General features: G+C 39.6%; 1 protein-coding gene across 4 annotated transcripts in view; it reads left to right on the top strand.

The window, feature by feature from the left end:
* The window catches only part of LOC111571714 (FERM and PDZ domain-containing protein 4-like), an 83549-nt gene that overhangs the window by 26411 nt on the left and 31280 nt on the right, over positions 1-25858 (top strand). The window contains exon 1 of one of the 4 annotated variants that reach the window (XM_035950369.2): positions 4162-4736. The exons of the other annotated variants lie outside the window; for them this stretch is intronic. Within the exon in view, the coding sequence (XP_035806262.2) occupies positions 4696-4736 (41 nt within the window). The 5' untranslated portion in view covers positions 4162-4695. Of the gene's footprint in view, positions 1-4161; positions 4737-25858 lie in introns of those variants that run through there. 4 annotated transcript variants of the gene reach the window in all.

Raw genomic sequence — 25858 nt, 5'->3', positions numbered from 1 at the left:
AATCAGTGAAGTGTGGAAGCAAATTACGAGCTTTAAAGTACAAGGTCTGACATGTCCTTATCACACCCCACTCAAAAAGTTAAGAATGCAGACTTGTTTAATAAACCATCTTTTAGGTCTCTTTTGCATATTTATTATGCATTTCTGCTTCGGTGTGTGAATTTTCATGAACTTTTTTTCAACTTTTGAAAAAGAGGGATGACATAACAACATCAAAATCACTTTTTCCTGCTCCAGAAGATAAGGGTTTCGAAATATATTGAATTTCCCTGCAGTCTGAACTCAAACCTTCACAGAAGTTATCAGATATGATGCGGAGGCCAAGAAGCACCTCGCATTCTGTTCAGAGAGGTTGGTGGAAAATGTCATGAGTATTCACCATCTTCTTTGTTCTGTTCTGCATACCTTATGAAATAAGTCATAAAAATGAAATGTAAATTCGCAGGCCTTGGCAACAGTGTATTCACTGTACCCTACAGTGTACTCTTCGTCATCCTGTCCTTCTCTTTGGCTCATATCCATTCTCTTAAATGCTCCTTTATTTTCCTGTCAGTTTAACATTAGGCAACTCCTTCTTCAATCACTTTATCCAATCTCTTAAGCCTGAAAGTACCACTCCTCTTGCATCCCTACACAGGAGCCAATTATTAGTCACTGTTCCTTCGCTAATCCAATCAGCTCCTACTGTTGTTTACAGCGTCCATCTCCTAAAAGTGATGCCAAAACCCAGCCACCACTGTACATTCTGACTTCAAAACTCCATCTTTCATCAGCAGTGCCTCAGCTTATTCAAAGATCTTGGTATATACAAGAACTTTGTGTTCAAGAAAGATGCTAGTACCACAGAAGTTGTCAGACTACCTTATCGTTATGTTGCAGAATGCATGCATTGCGCAAGATAGCAACAACAGTCTGGTATCTGTTGTGAAGACCAGGCGGTCCTATTATTTTTGTGGGCTCCCATCCATGTTTGTTGTTGTTTCCTGCTCTGTCAGAGTGCCATGTCAAATATACCGACGGGGGAACAATACATTTGAAATCTGGCTGCAGCAGATGATACATTACATTAAGCCGTTCTGTCTTTTTGCTGTCGCCCTGACTTATAGATGTCCATTAATCTAAGAACATCCCTTTTGGAGATCACACTCTGAGGAGACAAATATTTGATTTATTCACTGCAAAAAGTCACATCATTTCAGAGCCGGGATCAGGATTGACTCCTGAAAACTGTTATCCAAAAGCTCCCAGTGATGCACCACGTTAGATATCCCAAAATAACTTCTATCTGTAATAAACTGCAGACAGGAAATTGAACGCACTAACAGATAAAAGACACTTCATTCATTTGTCTCTTTCTTGTCCTGAGATTGGCTTCTGCCTAAACCAGTATGAAATTATGAAAGGGCGACAAGGCCTTTTTTTTTTTTGTCCAGCTAACCACAAAAGTATGTTTGATGTCCATGCATGCATGCACGTCAATGCGTGCCCGAGGGACAAGGAGGTTCATCAGAGTCTTTGCATCAAAGCTGTCTGATGTAAAATGAGTGCTTTATGTCGTTGCTGCTTTGCCCTCAGAGCAAGAGAGTGGACACATGATGCCTTTTATTCACTCTCAGACGCTCAACATGAAGCGCAGTTCAATAGGGCCAAGGTTAATTTGAACGATTTAAAGGTAGTTTTGAGCTGTGCGTTAAAGCCCCTTAATCCCAGAGCTACTTCATGATGCTTCCAACTCAGTCAGTGTCAGCTGCAACACTGTGAAGCCAAAAATGAACAACTTGAAATTTGAAAAGTCTCTTTATTCTTGTCACCAGGCCAGAGTGAGATTTGAAAACCTCCGGCGAAAATGAGCATTTTACGTCCAACTAATCAAGATTGGAAATTTTTGAGTAAATAAGAGCCTTAGGACAACGGCTCAGTGAAATGTCTGTTATTGAACCTGTTTTGTAAATTGTAAATATGCCGCTCTGGATAACCTTCAAAAAATGGCACTGGCTTTATTATTGTCTATACCCGATACGAGATTCTCCAGGGTGAGAGATCCACCCATTCATTGGTTAAAATCATGTTTTCTTTGTTTTTTTCCCCTTGTTCCCATGTTGTTATTGTATTCTGCATACTTGAAGACATCGTGAGCAACAAAAGCAGCAAATGCCATGGCTGAGCATCTACCCTCTTGAAACTGCAGTGTAACAATGGCAATCTCAAATGCAGGATTTAAGACTTCTGTGGTTTCATACACAACAAACACATAGAACAAAACCTCTCAGACTGGAGGGATGGACTTTGTATATCAATATTTCTCACTGGAATCAGTTTCCAGATGGAACATGTTTGGCGATTTTTCACTTTGATCCACCGAGAAGAGCTTGTAGGGGTTGGATCAATGACCATATAGGGAGTTTAAGAGGTTCAAATCAATAGTTACCTTCTAAGAAGCCAGTGATTTCCATTTTATATGAAATTCTACTTGAAGAGGCTTTGCAGTTGTGTCTGATAAGCAGTCTGCAAAATCATTCCACATCCCTGTTGGTTGGTTCAGCTCTTTAGCCCAGACTGAAATAACTCATGACTATCCGGTGGTTTGCCATGAAATTTTTTGTCTTTTATGGCCTCCAGAAGATGACTGGCTTACATGATTCTCCAATGTTCTGTCTTTTAGAACTACTGGATAAATAGTAATAACTGTCAGTATGTATGTATATATCATATACAGCCTCGAAGCACAGCAAACACAGCTAGGGCTGTCTTGGTAACAGATATTTATGTAATTGCGCATCTAATCCTAAAGACACACGATAAGGAAACAAGGACATCACAATGACATCAGAAGATTAAGTGTTTCTTACAGCTTCTTGTGGTAAATGAGTTTTACAGTTCAATTTAATGATAAAGCAAAACTTCCAGGAACTCAAGAAAAGCACAAATCAACCCAGAAACAGCATCCTAGAAAACTACTGAAGGTGAAATAACAAACACTGTATAATTATTAAAGATGGAACATTATTTTTTGTCGCTCCCAAATCCAGAGACTGTCTGAGCTTCTTGCAAACTTTTTAATCTCTTAATATACAGCAAAGTCAGAACTAAGTCTCCAACTTTTAATGTGATCAAGTATGCAGTCTTGCGTTGCTTCCCGGAGAATTCTTCATGCTCATAAATAGTGATTAGACTCTGCTAAACCATTAGAGTAACTTTTATGAATTCTTAAATCTTGTGGCGTTCAACTCAAGGATGTCCGCTTCTAATTCCTTCAATTCATGTGGGGCGATATTCACCTTCCGAATGACGACAGTAACTACAACTTCGAAGAAAACACCAGATATACTGACTCTTGATACGTCTTGAGGACAATCAAATCTCAACTGTTTTTCATTGATAAAAAACTGAAAATCCTTGAACCTGCATTGCATTGGATGACAAACCCACTCTCACCTCATTTGCATTCAACTGAAATTCATCGTCGCCCCCAGGGTTCATTTGCGGTTGGTCTTTGACCGCTAATGTGGCAAGAGGCCAACAGGAGCAGCATCTTGCTCAGACTGAACCATCTGTGCACGTGTAGACGCACAAGACCTGATAGATGACGGGAAAAGAGAAGAGAAGAGCTCTTGTATGTTCTTGTTGGAGAAAACAGGCAGCTGCAGAAATGATCAATATCAAGTCAAGGCTTGTGTTTACTGTTAAATCACGTAATTGATTTGCATCTTAAAAGATAAAAGATAGAAGAAAATATGTGCCAGGAAGGAGATGCGGTCACGTTTTCAGGCTAAAAGAAGTGGTGCACGGCCAAATGTTCATTCAGGATGAGTAACAAGGAAGCCGTCTGTGGTCAGCAAATATGTTTGTATCGTGCTGATGCTGGTATGTAGGAGTGTGCACGCTCACAGGCTCTCTTAGTAAAACCAAACAGGGGAGAAAGAAAAAAAGAAAAAGCCATGAGAGACGGGGTCTTGCTCCCATCAGCGTCCCATTCTGCAGAGTCAGCTTTCCTCTGCCCATCACCACTCTATTCCCCCCTCCCTCCGTCTCCCTCTCAGTTGCTTTCTCTTTACAACCAGTGCACTTTTACTCTCCTTTTTGTCCCTCCTCCATCTTTCATCTGGTTTCCCTCTTCTTCTTCTTCTACTCCCCACCTCCTCTATTTCCTCTGCATCCTCCTCTCTTTGCCCTGCAAAGAGGCTCGCAGTCCAGATGAACGGAGGGCAACGCCGGAGCCAGAGAGCATCCGTCATCCGTTCGCTTTGACACTCCCTCCCTCTCACCTCCCTCCCTTTTCCATTCTCTCTCCTCTCTCTCCTTGCCACGGCTGCGATCACTGCACTTCTCCATGGGCTGAGATGGAGAGCACATACAGAGGGCTCAGTGCAGCCCAACTGATCCAGGTGGAAAGCAGCAGAAAGGGCTGACTCGTCCTACAGAGAGCAGAGAGGTGGAGGGTGACCCTCAAGGCAGGGCTTTGGACTGTCTGCACACTGGATGGGGCTTTCAACAAGAGTGATACTTGCTGCTGTTTGACTTTATTTTCTTAGACTGTGAGAATCTCGTCTTCAGCAGACATTTGTTGACTTCTGACATGGATCCGGGTTGACACTGGATTGTCTCGGTTTTAGCTGTGAGGGGATTCGGGTGTGGATTAGAATGCTGATGTGGAGCACCTGAGCTCTGGGACGTAGCGCTCTGTAGCAGGAGCACATGGAAATGTTTGGTTTCTCCAAGATGCCAAAGCTGTCTGGGTGAGTGTGTGCATTGAGTTTTCAACCTTAAAGGGCATTTAAGTAAATTTTTCATGAAACATATCGACCTATGCATATGCTTGTGTATGTTTGTGCATCTCAAAGCCATATGTGTGAATGGATTATTGCCTGTTTTGAAAGGTTTTGCTCCAATGTCTTGACAAATTCCTTTGAATCAATGCCAATGCAATTAATCCAAGGTAATTCCAGCACTAGGAGTCCTGACTCTTTTTGTTTACAAGTTTCTACATGGAATGTTGGGTATTCAATTTTTCTACCTAAAAAGTTTTATGACTTGTAAATTGAAGTATTACACTTGAGAAAAACTGCGGTAACTTCAAATCAGATGCCTTAATTGATGCATTGTGTTGTGTTTTTCTTTTGTTTGGGTTGTTTAACTGACCAAGCAATTGCCATATGGGGATCTATAAGGTATACCTCATCAGAAAATCCTAGAAAAGAGTTAAACAAGAGAGCCTTACTGAAAGAAATGACAACACAAAGTGGGCAAGCAGAAAAAGAGTTGAAACTAAACTACTTGAAAAGACACTTTGGGTTTCCACTCATTGGAGTTTATAGGCAAAAGATTCAGATGCCTGATTGGAAACACTTCCAAACAACTTAACATTTTGATTTTACTAATTGGAGGTTAAATTGGCAATGATTCCAGCTCTTCAGTCTCTTCAGAAACGTAATGGCACAGTTTAATTAAGAAATATGCATTAGTCGGTTTAAAAGTTTGCCCTGAAGGTAAATGTATCCTTCCTCTTTACAGTATGTCAAAGGTATTGTATTTCATTTCAAGTATCTGAGTCTGATTTGAACTGAATATGAAGAAACATTCAGAAGACTTAAGACAAAGGTCATGATGAAAAGCTCACCACACAATCCCTGTCACACACTACTTGATACACATGTACATAAATACATGTTTGCATGATCCCTCAGTCATATGTGCCCGCATGGCTAAGCCCGCTAAACATGGCTTGCGGCAAATCTTTTAAACCTATACGCCAGCACACACATGCAGTCAGAGGTTAACATCTGGAGTGCATGGAAGGAGGGGAAAAAAAGACACAAAGTTTGAAGGGAGCACATCCGAGCTTATAGCTAGAAACAGCTGCGCTACAAGCTAACGGATAAATTAAGACAGATGCATGTATTCAAAATCTGAGGTTCATTCCGTTCCTGTATACTCTGCATCGTCTTCCAAGTCCAGACTTATGCTGAGAATCCCATGGAAGCCATTCTGACAGGGACGCAGCCTGTTGTGTTTGATCTCACATGTACCGTTAGGATTAGATTAAGAAGACTGCAAAATGCAAAACTTCAGCAGGAAGAAAGTCGCCAACTCTCGCTTACCTGTGGCTGAACCCCAGACAGACTGAGTAAGCTCTTGGTGTTGAAATGTGCGGGTTTGAAAGGAAGAGCACGTATTCTGAGCAGGTATTTTAAGGCACTGTAAGTCAGCATTAAAATTTAAAATGTTTCACACCTCATTTTGCACATTTTTGGATTGGATTATATTCACGGCCGCTATAATTTTCATTTATGGGAAGTTGTTTTTTTAAATTTTTTTTCACACAACATTTCAAAAGCAAGATATAATATGTTTGTTAGGGAGCTTTAAAGCTGAGATAGGCAGTGCTGTTTTTGACATTATTGGGCAAAAATTCCATACTAACCTCTTTTTTTGTCATAGCATACTGTAATTCATGCCAATCACATGTCTTTTCACACAGAAAAGCTGAGATAGATAGATGGCCCATTGAGTTAGATGGTGGATTTTCACTTGGTAAAGCAAGTTTTGAATCTTAAATAAAGCCACCAATAAATCTAAACTTTTACTTTGACATTCTTTGCATGTTTGACACGTGCTCTTGTGATGGGAGGTGTTGCTGCAGCTTTAAAGTTGGTAAAATCTTGTACATTTGGGCATAGAAATACTAGCTATTCCCACCTGCTTCCAGTCCTAGTGCTAAGATAAGCTAAGCTAACCATTGCCTAAGTTTGCGTCTATCCGCACCATGTCAAAAAATGCATCTGAATAATAAAAAACCATGGCAAGCACTGTAATCCCAAGTGATCTTGCAAACCATAGTGTTAACTATCAATCATATAAGTCATAAGAAGAGAGATAAACAGTTCAAAGTATTCCAAACATCATATAAGATGGAAAAATTCATATTTGGCACATTAATATAGATGAATGTGTCACACTGTATGGAAACAAGTGTCTGAAGTGTGAATGTTTTGCATATGATCACATTTTTATCTTCTTATGCGGTCTAATTTGAAAAAATAGCTTCAATTTCTCATGTTAAGTGCTTCCCCTTCCCTTCTTTTCTCAGAGTTTTACCCTCACAGAAGCCACCTCACCTTATGTTTGACTATTTTGTCAGCCAGTCGTAATGTCCGCCACACCCACTTTTACACATTTGGCTCCGTCCGTTGTCGACAGACTGCAAAATGGCAAAAATTAATAATGGCGTAATGCTAACAGGCACCCAGAGAGTGTTTGCATTGCAAGTTAGCTGCACTTTGCAAGTGCCCAGATGGCTGGTGTGTATCCATGAGCTGTCATAATACAATTTTGAAGCCTTCTGTTTGCACATGGCATACAAGCCAAATTTGCTCCATAAACTTTAATGAGAAGTTGTGGATCATTCACCGCCTTTAATTGCTTGTAATAAATCACTCATTGTAAGACAGAAACTAAAGCCGCTGTGGCAGGTATGAGGGGTTTTGTGATCTTTCTGTTTGTGTGAGTGCGTTGCTTTTAGTCTAATTGTGGCCTAATGAGAAGTTTTGTCACCGCACATCTGGCTTTATTTCAGGAACATTAACCCAATCTCTCTTATCCACTCCAGTACATGCAGGCTAAAGACTGGACCTGTATCAGAATGTGTGGTGTGGGAAAAAACCTTGGCTTTTGCGTGTCGGCATTTGGCAGCGAAACTAGCCAACAGGGCTTGTTTGTGTTCTGAATATCAGATTACAGTAATGTGTGCCAAATTACCTTCTGTTTTTTGCCAGTGCATGCTGCTACTTCAGAGGCGGGTTCTATTGTGCTGAGAGCCATCTGACGAGCCGTGGCATCCAAACAGTGATTTTCAATTTTGAATAATTCAGGGAATTCATTACGTAAAATGACCTGTAACTATTTCATAATGCTCAGATTACATGATCAGATCATTGTCTGGTGCATATGTGGAATTTCTAATTTAGTGCTGCATAATTGTTTATTTAGAGCTCATATAAAAGATGAAATATTATCTTGTTTACCAGCATTATCACTAGAAATTCTCACTTTCTCCAACATCTGCGCATAGTAATATGGCATGATTGAGGTTAAAACACTTACAGTCTCGGGTATATTGTGGATATGGTTGTCAAAAAAGCTAAAATCAATCTTGAACTTTTGACTTGTGAGTCTATTCTCCTATTTAAATACCTAATGTGCTAATCTAGATGCTCACCCTGACCTTCACACTCGCCTTGCTACTTATAGATGCACCTTTTTTCTTGAGCGGCACTGAAATTAGGCATTAGACATAAATCGCGAGCTGCTGAATTGTTCACTACAGCTGTAATTTAGAATAAGAGGCTGAAATTTCCATACGTCCATATTTCTTCAAGTTGTGCCTGTGGCAAGAAAGAAGCCTAAAAACGTCAGTGCTTTACTATTTACTGTCTTTATTTTAGGGTCTGTGTGGCCCTTAAGAATGCGAAAGTAAAGGAAACTAAACATGAGGGTTAATTTTATCCATAATAATGGGCATGCAAATAGTTGATTTTAAGGATTGATACATAACTCTTTGAAGGTTATGAAATTATTTCTGTGTATCAAAATAATAATTGATTACTGGGACATTTACTATCGGTCTCTATGACAACACTATAGTGTACCAAGGGAAACCTTGTCTTCCATCTTGCTAAAAGCTCACCTGCCATTGGAAACAACTTGGGGTTCACCAGTTTTACCCAATGACACTTTTTATATGAGGAGGGGTCAGGGATTGAACCATCAACCTTAAGATTAGAGGACTTCCTTTCAGGGGCTAACTTTGGTTTACACTCTAAAAACTAATTTAGTAATCTAGGAGACCTAATGACAAAGTTAGATTAGCTTAGCATAAAACCTCAAAAAAGGAGGACAAAGGTAGCTCGGCACTGTCCAAAAGTTTAACACAAGAGAAAAAAAAAGCCCATTAGCACATCTAATGTTCACTTGTTGTTGCATTTTTCTCTCTTCACCTTCAGTCTAACCTTTGTCAAGCCTCACTTTGACTTTATTGGCTTCCTTATGTGGCTCTTTGGTCAGATGAACCAGAGTGTAGAAGCCTGTCCTGCCAAGAAATAGGGAAAAAATAGTTTTGAATAAAAAGCAGGCAAAGTCTTTTCTTTGCCAAAGAGCTTGTTTAAGGGGAAGTTGTTGGGCTTCTCTCCATAATATAATATTGTCAGGTCTTCACCTGACTATGTAAAGTGCCCCGAGATGACTGATGTTGCGAATGGGCGCTGTATAAATAAAAAATGGGAATGAATTGAAAGTGCTTGAGTGCTCATATTTTCCCAGTATTTCATCTTTATGTTAAACAAAGTAATCCAATCACTTCTTGGCTCTGGCTTCATATTTAACATATATGCAGCGCATGGGGGTGGTATCATCATTTGGTACAGGTCGAAGGAAAGATAAAATAACACCATGCTCCAGGGCAACTACCCCCCAACTCAATTTCTCTCTTTCTCACTCTTCCGCCTGTAACCCTTAAAGTTGCACGATTTTCTTGATTTGAGTCTGGATAATCCTCCTAAGGGATTTGGTTGGTGATCACTGCAGGAGGGGGGAGTCGGCTCGGCCGGCAGGGCGAACACTCTGTTGGCTGTTTCATTCAGTGTATGAAATTGCATCACACATCTCTCAGCGTCCTCTCTCTCTCTCTCTTTCTCTCTCCCTCCCTTACCTATCAGTCTACTTTATATGGCAGCACATCCATCCACTTATCTGCGTACTCTCCGTGCTCGTAATTTAAACCACACGCAGTCCGCCTCGTGGTTTCGATTCATCCGTCAAATTGCGACTGATCAGCAAGTTGAAAATATACTTTTCGGACGTATTTTGTTTATGCATTAGCGATGATGTGTTTCTTTTTTGGTGTAAACACACGGTAGCAAGTTTCATTTCATCCCGGTCTAATGCACATTTGTTATCCCCCAGTGCTTATTTGATGAAAGATACCAGCTCCGAAATGAAATGCATTAATCAGTCCCGTATTCTTCGCACTTTCTTCTCCAGGGATTCATTTCCTGGTGAACACTAATATTCTGTTATGTTATGATTACCACATTTTGCTCCTCATAATTTCAGTCATCTCTCACACACCAGATAATGCAGAAAGACCGTACGGCGACGCACTTCGGTTTCCGCTCCCCTTCTGACGCGAGACCAAATTTGATCAATTATGCAAATGAGGCAAAGCCCATTTTGTTTTAAGGCTCTGTTCAGATTTCGACTTGCTTCCCGCGTCTCGGGCTCCGCAAAAACAAATAGCTTTCAGAGCAAGCATCATATCCCAATTACGCTCTCATTCTCAAACCGCGAGCGCGCTGAAAATTTCGGTAGATAATACACCGGCTGATCAGCGATGCACAAAGTGACATTCTCATTGAATTTCTGCCCAGGGGAGTGCGTCACGTGTTCTGTAGCGGGAATGTGATGTACGGCATGTATTCCTCTGATAGCACTTTCATGTCTCATGTATTCTGCATGGAAGCAATGCTAAGGAGGTGCTCGGTGCATTATTTAATGACACATGGGCGCTTTTTGCTGTATCGGTGGATAACTGCCTTGTTGCATCCATAATGCGGCTGCAGAATTTCATCTCAAAGTGTTTTCTGTTTGCTGAGACAACCTTCTCCTGTCGCTAATCCCCGTTATAACAAGGCATGTAATGGTGCTTGGCCTTGGGGTGAACCCAGAAGAATCCCTGAGAACAAAGGCACCCATGCCATTGATTGATCTGCTCTCTCTCCGAGCTCGTAGCTTCATTCTCGCAGCAGAGTATGCGCTGATGTTGAATATGATTCTGTAAAAGAAGAGAAGATACGACCCAATACGATACATGAGTACAAAAATGGAGTTAGACATGATTCGATATCATATGGCTCATTACGGCGGTCTGACATCTTACTGAGATGTTTGTTGGTCTCTGCTATGAAAATTTCAAATATTGCTGAGGCATAACTCGTGATAAGGTTAATTCAAAGCCCATTATTTCAATTTTTTCCTCCTTAGCACAGCTGGAGCTCTCAGAAAACAACTGGAAAAATGTCATTAAGGATAATTGGTGTCCACACAGGCCACTTCACTGTTAATATATCAATCATATTTGACCAGACTGTGTGGTATGGCTTGATTATGATCTATTCACGGCTTGGGACAGGTCATTAATATACTATGACATGGAGTTTTGACAACATTTCTGCCTAAAATCGAAGGTTTCGCTGTCATTTTGTTTGACATCAGGAAACACTTGAATGTTATTACTTATTATACGCCTTTGAAAGGAATACTGTTCAGCATAACCCCATGTAAAACCACCGCTAGTCCTTTATACACTGCTTTTAGTAGGGATTAACCAAGTGCTAATTAGAGAGCTTTAGTGAGATCTTTATGAATACAGGCTAATTGTTTTCCCTGCTTCCAGTCTTTGTACTAAGCTGAGCTACCTGTCTCATGGCTCCAGCTTCATATTTAGCATCCAGATCAAACCTCTCTGGTGAAAATCAAGCTTTCTTTACCTTGTTAACATGCCTATATAGTGTTTTTTTTTTTTTTTTTTAATCTGCATGAACACAAATCATGACTGATATAGTTTTAAAGAATGCAGTGCAGTTAATCTCAAAAACGTTTTAAAAATGGGGGGAAAAAACCTTTGAAATCATCGATTGCAGAGAGCAATTAAAGAAGATTTAACGTTTATACATGAGAATAACAAATATGAAATTTATGATTGCAGCTGTTGCAAGTAGAGATGTATTTTTTGTATATTTATGGTTCCAAACGTAAGATTGTCCTGTGCGTTTACGGAATGAAGAGCTGGCTTTTCCCTTTTTAGCTAAATGGATGCATTTGCTAACATTGTGTAAGTGTTAGCATTAAACACCAAGGTCACATGGGTAATTTTGCCATTTGTATTCACTTTATACAGCAAGCAATGCAATCTCAAAACTCATGTTTCACCAATAGCCTCCAGAAATAAGCAGAATAACCTCCAGTGAGCGAGTGAGGACGAACACAGCCGTACTGTACATGTCTCTTAGCGTATTCAATAATTGATCGCTTCGGTTTTTACTACATACAGTGAGCAATTCTGCGGTTGTAGGACAGAAGGCAAGTTAAAAATATCTGCCACATCTTTCTTACATTTTAAATTCACGAGCACAAACATGCTGCTGGTGTTCTGGGGGAAGAGTTGCAGATGAATCAAACATGACAGAAAAAATGTGGAATTAATGAACCCCTGTCATTTATCTTTAATGTCATTGAAATGTTACTTAGTTGCATGAGTTTGTTTTGGATCGAGGACATGGTTTCTTGTCAATTTAGGTTGATGTCAGCTCTAGTGAAGATGTTTAGAGTCTCGTTCAGGCATTCATTTTGTCCAAGAGTCTTTAGAGTGAAGGCTAAATGAGAGAGAGGAGATGTTTAGTGATTAATGCAGCTGGTTGATGAATATTATTGAACCCTTATATCGTCGAAAATAATCTAAAGACGACTGAGTGACAAGGAGGTGATGGATGGACCCACTGTTGTTTGTTTGCTGATACATCTGCTTGCCAAAGAGGCGAGCGGACGGATTAGTTCTGCTCCAAATACCGTCACATAATACTTAAGTGCCAATGTGCATTTCAGAGCCACACACACCAAATGTACTGTCAACATACGGTACAGTGCTCACATGTGTACACAAGAATGTGCACTGGCTCACCCTGTGTGATGTTTATGCACCGTGCGGTCAAGATTCTTACACCCACTTCTCCCGGTGGTGGAGCATGGCTATTACTTCCCCTAATTGGGTTGAAATGATTTGAGTAATTCGATTTTGAGGAAATTGAAAAGCCAAACACAAGTTGAGCCCTCCTGGTTGTCCGAGCGAAGCAGCGCGAAGCTGGTTTGGGAATGAGTAACTCCGCCACTGCATTATTTATCTGGCAGTGCAACAAATTGCAAGATGGGGGGGACATGGAATTGTCACTGGTTTATGCAACAAGCTGTTTCTGACTGCAGGAACTTGCAGAGTTGGGTTTTTAGGAAGGTCCGGTTGCAGGAAATGCTCCTGTAGAATCTGTTTTTTTGGCATTTTGAGGGATAAAAACAAGGAAACTGCCCGGATAAACTATAGTGCAGGTCTTCTGATTGACAAAAACCCTTCCTCATAGAGTAGTAATCTTCTCAGCATAAAATTCCCCATATCGCCGAACATAGCAACCCTCCATTTTCCTATATCCTGTATTAGTTAAGCTAAGATAAGCTAAGCTAAGTTCAGGTTAGTTCAGTGAAGCTAAGTTAAATAAAGTTAAGCTTTTATTAATCCCACAGTGAGGAAATTTGCATTAGTTAACAGTTTAAACATTTCAAAAAAAATCATAAATAAAATTAATGTATTATGTATTACAAAGTTAAGTTGAGCTAAACGAATCTAAGTCTTTATTAATCCCACAGTGGGGAAATTTGCATTGTTACAATAGCAAAAAGGATAGTTTAAACATTGTTTTAAAAGTTATAATTAAATACATAAATGAAATTAATGTATTATTTATTACAAAGTTAAGGTAAGGTAAGTGAAACTAAGTTAAGCTAAATTAAGAAAACAAAGAAAACAATGCAATGGTTAAACATTCAAGTTTTCCTTTGTCAGGTTTGAGATGCAGTTGTAACATGTTTATCTGTGGCATAACCTTCCTTACAGCACTTCTTTTCAGTTCCCCTGCTTCTTCTTTTTTTTTTTTTTTTTTTTTGCTGTACATGCACTCAGAGTAAAGAGATTTTCATTCCGACATTATGATTCAGGAAGCAAACCGTGCACATAAGTGTTTCTCATTCATCCTAATGATCACCATTCTCCTGTGTAATCTTATTTGGGGATCGTTTAGGGATGCTTGTTCGGCTGCGGTATTTTTAGCCCTCGGAATTATTGCCTGTGCAGATGTTCTCGCCCAGTTGTAAATGTTTGCGGGCTGCATGTGTTTTGACAAAGAATGAATGCACCCCAGCAACAAATAAAGTGTATTTAGCAACGTGTATTCACACATTGCGCAGCGATTTTAGAAACTGGAAGCAGATGTACACACACACACACACACACACTGTGGTTTCTTTCTTTCTTTCTTTTTTCACTTTCCAATTGACTTGAAACCAAATACATGGAGGTAGTCAATGCTTTGGTTGTCATTACATTAAGAGAGTACAGTCAGCCAACCAGAAACTAAGTAGTAGTGAAACTCCCCATAGACACGTCCTTAGTTAACATACTACTACATACAGAAAGTGACATATGCGGCCATGGAAAAAAAATAGTAAACCAGCCTTGTTTTCTTCAATTTCTCGTTCATTTTAATGCTTGGTACCACTAAAGGTACATTACCTGAAGAATAAAATTAACACGACAAAAATGCAGCTGATTCCATAATATTTTATGTCCTATTTGACATGCTTCAGCTTCATTGTATTCCCAGAGTATCATTTCATGTCATAAGCAGCACTGCACATGTAAAGGCCTAGAGTGGTTTCCTGCTGACATTCAAGCCGTAGTACAATTCAGAAGTTGTCAGCTCTCACATAATGCCTAGAACAAAAGAATTATGTGAAGCCACAAAGGCAGCCATCTTGGCACTGCTGGAAATTGACATGAGTGAGAGATAGGTAGCAAAAAAACTGAAGATCTCCAAGACAGCTGTTCATTACACCAAGAAAAAACAAGCCTAAGATGGTACCAAATTGCTAACTGGTCACGGCAGGAAACGTCTTTCTACCTACCAGATGACGGTCACTCATCTGTTCCTGTGTCAGGAATCATCGTCAGACCTCCAGGGACCTTAAAAATGAGTGGACACTGTGGAGAAATGGGACTTGTTCGTCAAGGACAATTTGAAACCGACTTCTTGAAGCTGGTCTGAAGTCACACAGGACAGGAACAAGCCCTTCATCAAGGAAAGGCAGAGGAAAGCCAATTACTCTTTGCTGGGATCACAAGGATTGGACTGTTGATGATTGGACTAAGGTTCTCTTTAGGGACGAATCCAGTTTTCTGTTGATGTCCACTCCAGCCAACTGACTGGTTAGGAGGAAGCCTGGAGAAGCTACAAACCAGACTGTCTGCCCCTACAGTAAAACATGGGAGTGGATTGGTGACCATCTGGGGTAGTTTCAGTCCGGTTGGAACAGGGTGAATGAACCAGGCCATGTTTGGGGCTACTCTTGAAAACAGTCTTCTTCCATCAGCTGGAAAACTCTTTCCTGCCTCCATTGACTGGATTTTCCAACAAGACAATGCCCCTTGCCAGGCCAGTTAAAGCCTGGATGGAGAACCAGAACATTGGAACCATGCCTTGCCTGCTCAATCACCAGATCTAAATCCAGCTGAAAACCATTGAACGCAAAATGGAGAACCACAAGTCCAAGCTCTTAAATGAAACTCTTATGAGTTATTTTTGTTGTTATCATTATATGTGTCGAAGCAAAAGTACCTTTAGTGGTACCAGGCATTAAAATGAACAAGAAATTGAAGAAAACAAGGGTGGTCTAATAATTTTTTATGACTGTATATGCACAATGTTAGACTTTCTTTTAAAGCTGAGACATTATTTTTGCAAAAGTCCCACTGCGCTTTTGTCTAAACTGTGATAGTTTCTGACACTAAATGGGTAAAAGAGGGAAAATCTAAGCCTGAATTATTTGTTCATTACAAACTGGGAAGGTGACTGATGAGAAAATGCCTTTGGCTTTCTCTAGGGATACATCCATTTGATCCGAAGCTGCATCTAAGAGTTTATTGTTTTACAGCCAAAAGGTTCAAGATGCATTGGAAATGCTGAGAAAAAGTGGATTTTATTTTGGCATATGCTGCCAAAGTACAGGAATGTATTGTCTCAGTGTGAAGATGTGACAAATATTTGACTGCAGTGGTGCTTTTTGGTAGTGAAAATTCCTTTTCTGGTTTTCCCTGAGTGAGTTCAAGTGTTGGCATAAAGATGATTCAAACAGACAAACATCTTTTCAAAACATCACTTATACCTCGCTCTGCTGCCTTTTGGTATTTTCTGCCCCTTGATTCTGCTGTAGCTTTAAGTGACATTTACAAAGAATCAATGGGGTGTTGTGTCGCGGACTGTGTTGGCCCACAGAGACGCACCGCTGTGCAGCAAAGGTTGCAGAGCGATGCTGTAAAGTGTTTTCACGTCTGCTGCTGATACAGATACAGTGGAAACTATCGGCGTGTGTCTCAGATGGAGACGCAAGTGAACTAGAGGTTTGAAGAAACGTTCCTTGCTTGACTTCATCGCCTTTATCTTGTCCAGATATAACTCAGGGTATTTTCTCAACCACTAGTCACCCTTTTGGTCTGTATTTTGTTTAGAATTTTGCATCTTTAGACTTTATTCAGACCCTAAAAAAGGTGGATCTCAAATATCATCACCATTAACACAATGATTATGAATAAAAGACATGAATAATTGATTAGATTTCCAGTCATAATTAATCACCCCACTGTTTTGAAATCATCTAAATTCGCTCCCTTAAAGACTAAATCTAATCTATCTTCCAAAGCAATACTTTTAACTGAACAAGCATGACCTCTTATTGTACTGTAAGGGTCTTGCTACCTATTGATTGCTATTTCCAACACACTAGGCAATCCTGTCTGTCAATCACAGCTTTGACTTTAATAGCTCCCAAAGGGCAGCTGTTGTTTTGCATCTAAATTTGCTCCAAGGATGAAAAAAACATATATTTGCACAGCATGTCCCCGTATTTAAAGCATATGTTTATTATTAAACTACGACCGAGCAATAGCCACAGGCTGCTACACCCAGAATAGATGTTTTATTTACAATTAATTAAAATGGAACAGTCTTTTCTGTTTTGGTTTAATGGCACCTAAAGACCCCACCGGAAGGCTTAAATGCATTAAATATTTCCAATACATGAATCAGTGATGTCTACATACTGATGTATTGACTAAAGCCTCAAGGAAGAACACATTGTTTATGTTTTTTCAATATAGCAGTAAAAGCCCAGGTGAGGTTTCATCCAGTTTTATATAAAATGATGCTTGGTTTGCTTTTAGCTTCCCCTCCAGATAATGAGCCACACACCGTAAAACATCGACATCTTTTCTAGTTTTCTTGATGTTGATATGTAAGTTTTGCACACACAAGTGCTTAAAACTTGAGGCATTTTGACTTAAAATCTTGAGTTGAATGAATGAAGAGCTGCAAGTTTGCCCAACTAAATGCGTTAAGTTTATAAGAAACAGAACATGTCAAATGCGGACTTCCCGGGATGCATTATTATAGAGTAAATAAGTGAGAATGTTGTCCTGCCAGGTGTCGAAAAACTCCCCACAGACTCTTGATAGAAACTTGCTGTGTGTGTTTCATATGTTAAATTGAGTTACTGTTGTTTTGTTCAGTAATATTTGTTGTGTCAATCAACCATAAATGTAAAAAAAAAAACACAAAAAACATGAAACTGTTAAATGTAGGAAGCAAAGTCTGTATTTGTCTCACACAAACATCTTGAACCTCAAAACCCAATTTCAAAAAATCTGCAAAATGACACCAGCTATCAAAACCAGAAAGTGCAAAAGCAGAAAGAACCATCAGATTTTCAAGTCTCAGAAAAATGATTTGTGATGTGCCATTCCATCAGGAAAATAGTCTAAGAATAGCTAAAAATTGTGCTATTTCATCAAAATCCCTTTTTTCTCCATGTGTAATTTAAAAAATCTGCCAAGATAAGCGATATGATTGAAGCAGATTCTGAAAAAAAGAAAGAATTTTATATTTCTCGATCCAAACGTGAATCCGTTAGTGACTCCACCGTGAAGAAGAGTCGCATGACAACAATTCAGGGACTTTTTGGCTGAACTTGATTGAACTGCAGTCTTTGTTTACGCCGAGCAGAGAAGAGACAAATAAAAATGTGAGTAGTAATATGTAGAGCAGTGTTGTTTTCCAGGGGGCACTTGGAAAAATATAGTACATATTGATTCTGGGTTTTGCAAGTTTTTGTCAAATAAATAATTTAACAAATCCAGCTTTCATCTTTTACTTTATGATTTTTGGCACTACAAGTTCTCTCTACTTCTAGCCTTGCTTTTGCTGTTTCCAGAGAAGTGCAGGATTTAATATTGCAGTAAAAAAAAAATGAATTAAAATATGAGACAATGTTTGAGGTTCTGAGGATTAAATGAGTCTGTAGTGACTGGAGGTGTAACCAGGCCAAGCAGCTATGATTGATGCAGCTGAACTTGTACATATTGACATAACCTTGACATGTCTGTCTGCTTATATATTGCGTTTGTGCAGCGACTCGATCAGGATTCCAGAAAGTGCTGTGTAATAAGAAGGGAGCTGTCCGTGGTGCTGAAACCAACCAGGCTTCAATAAAAATGGCTCCCTCGCTCACTTGCTTTGATGTCTGTGTAAAGAGTAGCTATATTTTTTTAATGGTGAGCTTTAATTGATTCCATCATCACACGCTGCTGGCATGCTTCCACATCAGTAAGACCAACGAGTGTTTGCAAGGAATTTTTTATTTATTTTTTTTTTTTTGTCTCCGGAGGATATAACGATCCAACTCCCACTAATCACTTCAAGTACAGTTCAGCATTTATTATGTTCTCAGAGTACAGTTAATTTGCAGGGAGAAGACTTTATTGGTAGAAATGCAACATTTACCCGCAACCATAAAGCAGCAGAGTGGCGGTGACTCACTGCCTCTGTGGTTAGTTCTGTTCGGAGTTAGCAGCTTGGCGTCTGACAGGGAAATGGAAATGATTGTATCTGGTGGTTTGAAATCTTGGTTGCTTGACAGGGAACTAAATGAATAACATGTTTTAACAAGATTTCCCCTCTGGATATTGAATTAGACTCTTCCACCGCTCTGAATCACTTGTTTTTTTTGCAGTGATTTATGTGGCGTTGTGCTCACTGACAGCTGAACAAACAACCGACCAATCAGAAGTTGTTGGTGGAAGTTGGAAATGGGGATATCTTTCTGTGCCAGACCCTGAAAGTAGACCCGTGAAAAATAGTGGCAGAAAAAACTGCAGATAATGATGCCAAGCGTAGGGGAGATTGATTGGTTCACATGTAGCTGTCAGTGCACACACTTATTTTTCTGAATGGCATGAAAGACCAAGGCGAAATGAATAAATCACTTGATATGGTGCCAGACGCTTGGTGAAAAAAAAGGGGCCCTTCAGGGGCTAGTTATTAAGCTGGTCGACCTCTACAAGCTCGTATCTATTTTTTGTTAGTTTGTTTATTGTGCTGTCTAATTTCTTTGGTCTATTGTTGTCATAATTGTGTTTTATTTCCATAGTCCTCTGAACTCTAAGAACAACCAGTGATTTTAAAAGCATGTTATATCTAAAAAAATCATAAATATATATATATATATATATATATTTATATATTTAAATGAAGACGTGCAAAAAAAGGAAAAGAGAGACTAAAGCTAACTAATGCGTTGCGAGCTTGGAAAATAATAGGGCTATTAACAAGGCAATAACTTAATGGGACAATAAGTTCACATAGTTGACTGCGCTATTTACTCGTGTCTCTCTGCTGAGGTTTATACTCCAGCAGAGAAGGATAAATAAAGGTGAATGGTGCTGCACAGCTAATAAGCTGCAACGTGCTCAGCTGTGTTGAACTGTGGCTCTCCATTTCTGCAAAGATCTGCAGCACTTTAGCATTAAAATATGCTTGATTTCACCATTTTAAAGATGCCCTATATTGAAAATCAAGCATTTAACCTTGTTAACATGTCCATGTGATGTATTTCTATATGCTAGATGAACAAAATAAGCAGTCGGCATCATGGTTTAGCATTCAATTTTGAAACTGCAGTGTACCAGTGACAGTCTCAATAACACAATGGTTTCCCAAAAGGGTTTCATATGTAACAAATCTATTGAAACAATCCTGTGAACTTGCAGGCTGGGGTTTTATCTTGATATTGTCTATTGTGTGCAAAATAGTTTTACAGCGTTTAAGACAAGCTACAGGCGAGTGGGTGTGCTCAAGTTGCAATAAGTGGTAAAGGGAAGGATGGAGCTTCATAGATCTGCACATTCTGAAAGAGTCAGTGGTGTAGAATTACATCTAAGCCATTTAAAGGCAAGAAATTTATATTTTCTTGGAAGAAACTTCACAATACGAGATATTTTTTGTAATTTAATCAATGTCTCGAGAGGTTGCTGTGACCAAGGCCCTCACACCTACCCCACTCACAAACAGAGATGTGCTCAAATGAATACGGTGGTGTCAGACTGAATAATGAAGCAGAAAGGTGGATAATTCAGATTTTCAGGCTGTCAGAAATGATGGACTGTGTCGAAAGTCCAATTTGTGATGTTATGAGAGGAAAATCTGAATGTGATCTTCATACGGTGAATGTGAGAGTCTTTAGTTGGTGATGGATGATCAGAAAGGTGAGCAGGAATCGTTCGAATCAATGGATTTGAATGAATGTGAGTATCTTTTCCACTGCATTCCTTAAATTTGCATCTGCTTTATTTTCAAGATGCTCTGAAGCCTTTGCTGCAAATTAGCAACTTTGTGAAACTCTTGCATTTTCTTCTTTTTTCCATTATGCTTGTTTAGCAAACATTCTCCCTCTGCAAGATGTTCAAAAAGCCTGCAGAACTGAGCTTAATGTTCAAGGCGTTGCATAAAAAGAGACTTTGCGCGCATCTGTATGTGTGCACACTGAGAGCCAAAGCATGTCGTCTACAGACAGTAAAGCTATATAAAGTGAGAGCGCTTCTAGGGCAACTTTTAACAACGTCCACCAATGTTTCATTTATGAACGGCATGAGGACTGAGTGAGTAAGAGAGAAGAAGAAAAAAAGAGCAAATGGAATAAGAGAGGAGAGGGGAAGTGGACTGGATGGGAGGAAAGTCAGGCTGGATTTGTCTTGCTAGCAGCTAAGGTTGTGTTAAGTTGGAGCATTAATGAGCATAATGAGGAAAGGGGAAGAATCTCCATTAGCGGGCCAATTAAGAAAATTCGAGTCACAGATCAATGCCAGAGTGGATGATCTTGTTCTACTGACAGCAGCACAAATCCAGTTAATTCAGGTAAGATGTTCGTTACCCCGACTCCAGTTTACAACACATCATGGTAACTTAGAAAATGGAGGAAAAGCTTCAAACATGTTATGAAAAAAATTGTATTTTAACACAAATCTTGTTGTTTTCATTGCTTTATGTATTCCCTAAACTCGATCAAACTTTGAATGAGTAGATTTTTACTGCAACCTCACCACATAGCATTTGTGCTCAAGTTATCAGTGTTTAAACACAGTATTATAACCAACAGCATACTAGAAAAGCTACTACTTCCAGTTTTGGCCACGAGGAAAAAATCGGGGCCTGTGACTGAACGGAAAATGTTTCGAAGACGTCCGGAATTGGTATTTATGCAAGATGGTGTCCCTCCTCACGCTGTCAGTGTGACTCGGCAATGGTGTTCTGAGCATCCACCTGGCTTTCTGCATGAAGAGGAATGGCCACCAAATTCCCCTGACCTCAAACCAATTGAGAACTATTAGGGAAACCTAAAGAGTGATCAAAGTAAAAGGGGGAAATAAATTGAATTATATTGATTACATTGCATATTCAGTCTTTGAGCTTTGTTTTAGGGGAAAACAAACTTTTGGGTTAACAGTATGTATGTTCAGGAGTAGTGTGTATATACAGAATACATAGATGCAAGCTCCTCAACATGTATGAAATTGAGTCACTGAAGCAGACTCCTTCAGTGAAGTTGTATAATAGCAACAACTACAGTTTTGTTTTCGCTGCAGAATGGATGGATGACCCCAGTTGATGATGTCTCCATTAGAATACACCCCCGGCATTCATCACACAATGTGACACGCTTCAAAATTTATAGCTTCACAACATGACACAGATTGTAACCAGGACTTTATTAGACCCTGCTTGCTCACACATTATAAACTGCAACAAAGCTGCTATCTCAGTCTTTATGGGGGTTTTTAGTCCGTTTCACCCTCCGTTCATTATTAATATTAAAACTTTAAATCAAAACCAGAGAGAGACAGTCAGCTGCGCCCTTCTCCAGTGGACCTTTAAATCAGTAGCGGAGTGTTTTGGTTTTTTACAGAATCTCCTGCCGAGTTTGAAGACACATTCTGGAAACACACACTAAAAAGTTACTTGAGGCAAATTGTGAACTTTTAGAGAGAGTTTCTTCATCGTCTGTGTTTGCGTGTTCAGTTGTGTGAAATCAGAAGCATCTGAAGTCCACTGAGCTGAAATCCCTTTGATTGGAGCAGATTTTCCAAAAGCACTCAAGTCATTGTATCCATCTATAAAGGAGTGAGTGAACACTTTTTCCTTCTTATTGCGGAGTCAGCTGACATGTTACAGTGAGAGGGAAGTGACCCAAGCCCTAATTTACATTTTTCACGTATATTTCACGGTGCTCTTTCCGACCACTTAACCTACACTTCCCTGATTCCAGCAGCATTCAGGACACTTAGCAGCTGGGCTTGTAAAAGGATGAAAATAAATCTCCTATTGAATTGTGTTTGATCTCAAATTAACCTACTTGTTCCTTAGAGTGTAAAGTGGTGGGTTTTACTGTACAGGCGACTGTAAGCATTGTCATAATGTAGGCTAAAGCATCTTTCGAGGGCTTTTTCGCCTTTTGTTTGAATTCAGTCAGTCTGGATAAAGATCTCCAGGGCAAGATTTAATGTCTCCCGTTGTGTACGTGCATGGTATGCTCAAAGAAAGGAAGGTCAGATGAAATTATTTTCACTCCCAGAAGTAATAAGTAGCCGGGCTATTGGCAAAGACAGTCCTTCAAACGGCCTCATTCTCAAAACCGGATCTTTGAAAATGCTTCGGCATCTTGTTTGAATGACAATTCTGCTGAGTCAAACCCTGAATTGAAGATGTGTGTCAATAAAGGACAAAGTGGAAATGGCTCAGATCCCTCTTTGAAGAGACCGACTCTGATAACGACAAACTAGAAATTAGTCACACATCCGATCAAACAAACAAACAGCACACACACATAAACAGAACAGAATATAAAATCTGAAAAGATAATAAAAACAGCCCAGATGTCACAGTAATGCCTTCAAATATCTGAGAACTCGCCACAGTTCTTCTGAGGATTTTGGCTGTCTCGGTTGCTTCTGTCTCTTCATGTAATCCCCTGAGTGACTCATTGATGTTACCAGGACTCTGTGGAGGCCATACCATCTGTTGCTGGACTTCTTGTTCTTTTCGTCGCTGAAAATAATTCTTTATGACTCCATGACTGCATGTTTGGGGGTTGTTGTCACGCTGCAGAATGGATTTTGGGACTGGTCAGATGCCTTCCTAATGGCACTGCTTGATGTATTAGAATCAAAACCTATAAAGTGACTAAAACCTTTACACAGTGTTGGATGTAATGAATGCTATGACAGTAATATAAAGGAATATATTCCCTCCTTGGGGGCAACCACAATTTATAGCTGTAAGAATGCAATCCAGCACTCCTTATCCATTGATATTTTGATGTTAAATTCATTGATTTGTGTAATTTATAAGAACAAAAGTCTAAATTCTCAGATTACAGCTTTGTAAATTGGCTTATTTTTTCGTTCCTTAACTCCGGTGGACAAAAATAGACATTTAAGAACATCACTTTGGGCTTCAGGAAGCGATAATTGATACTTTTCCAACCAAACAACCAAACATTGTCGATTTCCAAAGCAGCCAGTGGTCGATACTATCCATTACTGCAGCGATTAGTAACTAAACATTCATTAGAGAGTATGAATTACCATTTTCTGCACAGGAATTGATCAGGAAAATCCTCCTGACATCTGCTTGCCTCTGTAAAAACTCTTCACTTAACATTAGATCTGGTTCTAATTCTCCATGACGTTTCAGAATTCTCCATAAATGCCACAACAATCATATTTACTAATGAAAAAAGAGGGATTTCTAATCTACTCTGATGGACTATCACATGCTTGGCGTACATGTGTATGTGGAGCTATAGATGTTACCCTGGATGAACCCTGCGTTGGATTACTTTACTGGACAGTAATAATCCAAATCAAAGCTGCAGTACATGAGAAATGAAGCATTTGTTGCGATGCACCCAGAGCTCAGTGTTTGGGGCTGTGCGTTCTTGCTGACTGGAGCATGTGGCAGAGTAGGGAGCTCCATGCCAGCTGGCTCGACTGCTTTCTGTGGAGGTTTGACATATGATGCAGCAAAAAGCAACCCAACCAACCTCAGTAGCCACCACATTCGTCACGGGATAACTATGGGTGTTTGTCATGTGTGGACAAACATAAAGATTCAACGATGTTGCACAGAGTGAAGCTGTTTCTCTTCCACACTCACTGCTTATGCGAGTTGTTGTGCAATGCATCACCGTGATCCAATCTTTGTTCTTGGTGTTTCGAACAAGCTAATGAAAAGACAGAGCAGATCAATATCTGTAATGACAGTCTATGAAGGACCAGTCATGAGAAATCAATAGCAGGGGAGTGGTTTGTGGGGAAAGCAAACCATCGGGATTCTAATTTTCTCAAAAGCATGAAAATAAAACATACTATACTCCTCTTGGCAGGTAGATTGCAAAAAAAAAAAAAAAAGATTGCAAAAAACTTCTGTCAATAGGCTTTCTTAGTCATTTGTCTTCGCTAATTTATTCCCACGTGCATGTTTTGCTCCATTCTGTCTCATGGTATGCCATTTGTCAGTCCGCTGTCTCGACAATATGGGATGGATTCCCATAAAATTTGGTAATGGTCTCCAGGGAATGAACTTTAAGCCCTAAAGCTGTTTCCTTTAGTGTCACCAGCAAGTCGACATTTGTGGTAAAATGTCACAATATAAATTGAATGAATTTGTCACCAAACTAGGTATTGATACTATTGTCAACTTAAAATGTCAAACTAAATACCTGTATATACTCCTAATTAGCAATTGTTAGCATGAATCAGCATGATGAGTAAAGCAGTCTTCATCTCTCAAATGTTGTCACCTTTCATGTAATACCAATATCTGATTCCTTGGTAATGAAACGGATTGGTTCCACATGTAAACCTCGATGTAACTTGTATGTACGTAACAGAGAGCATCTTGGAGGCAAAGGACCACAACTAATGCTGCAGATAACGTGTCCTTTGAGGACTTGATTTGATTTGGAATTTGGTTTTAAATTTTAAACTGTTGTGAGAGCTGAGTGCAGGATGAAAAATAGCTTCACGTGAGGAGAAAAGAGTGGGGTTTGTGAAAGAAAGTTTCATTTTGACATATATTCAACAGAACAAGACACATCAAGCAATTAACATGGAAGCATCAGATGAGGGCGTTTTTAAAAACACCATGATCTGGTCAATATTCCACCCTACATAACAGGTCAAGTTTGGTTTTAATCTGGAAAAACTAGCAAGATCCCTGTCAGCTTCAGCTGTATTCTGTGTTTAGTGTCAATTCGCGCAGGTTAGCATGCTAAGACATTCAATTTGGATTGTTAAAACATTGTGTGCTAAACATGAACATGTTAGCATTCTCACTGGGCTATTTTTCATGACAGGACCTTAGGGGGTGCACAGACATTTACAGGAATGACGCTGCAATGAGCTCTTTTCAGCCTTTCACTTTTCGTTGTGGTTAGGATCCAATAGCGTCGACCATGGTGTGAAGTCAGTACGCCAAAGTGTACCAAAACAATGACGATTAGAAGCTACTGGATTTAACTCCACTTCTATAAACATGTTGGAAATCAGAAAATGGAGGGTTTGTTAGCCTATATGGTCAATTTTACATTGTTGATCATGACA

The sequence above is a fragment of the Amphiprion ocellaris genome, chromosome 24, assembly GCF_022539595.1.
Source record: "Amphiprion ocellaris isolate individual 3 ecotype Okinawa chromosome 24, ASM2253959v1, whole genome shotgun sequence".
NCBI classification, from domain to species: Eukaryota; Metazoa; Chordata; class Actinopteri; family Pomacentridae; genus Amphiprion; species Amphiprion ocellaris.
The sequence above is the reverse complement of the archived record's forward strand: the minus strand, read 5'-3'. Positions and strand labels throughout refer to the sequence as shown.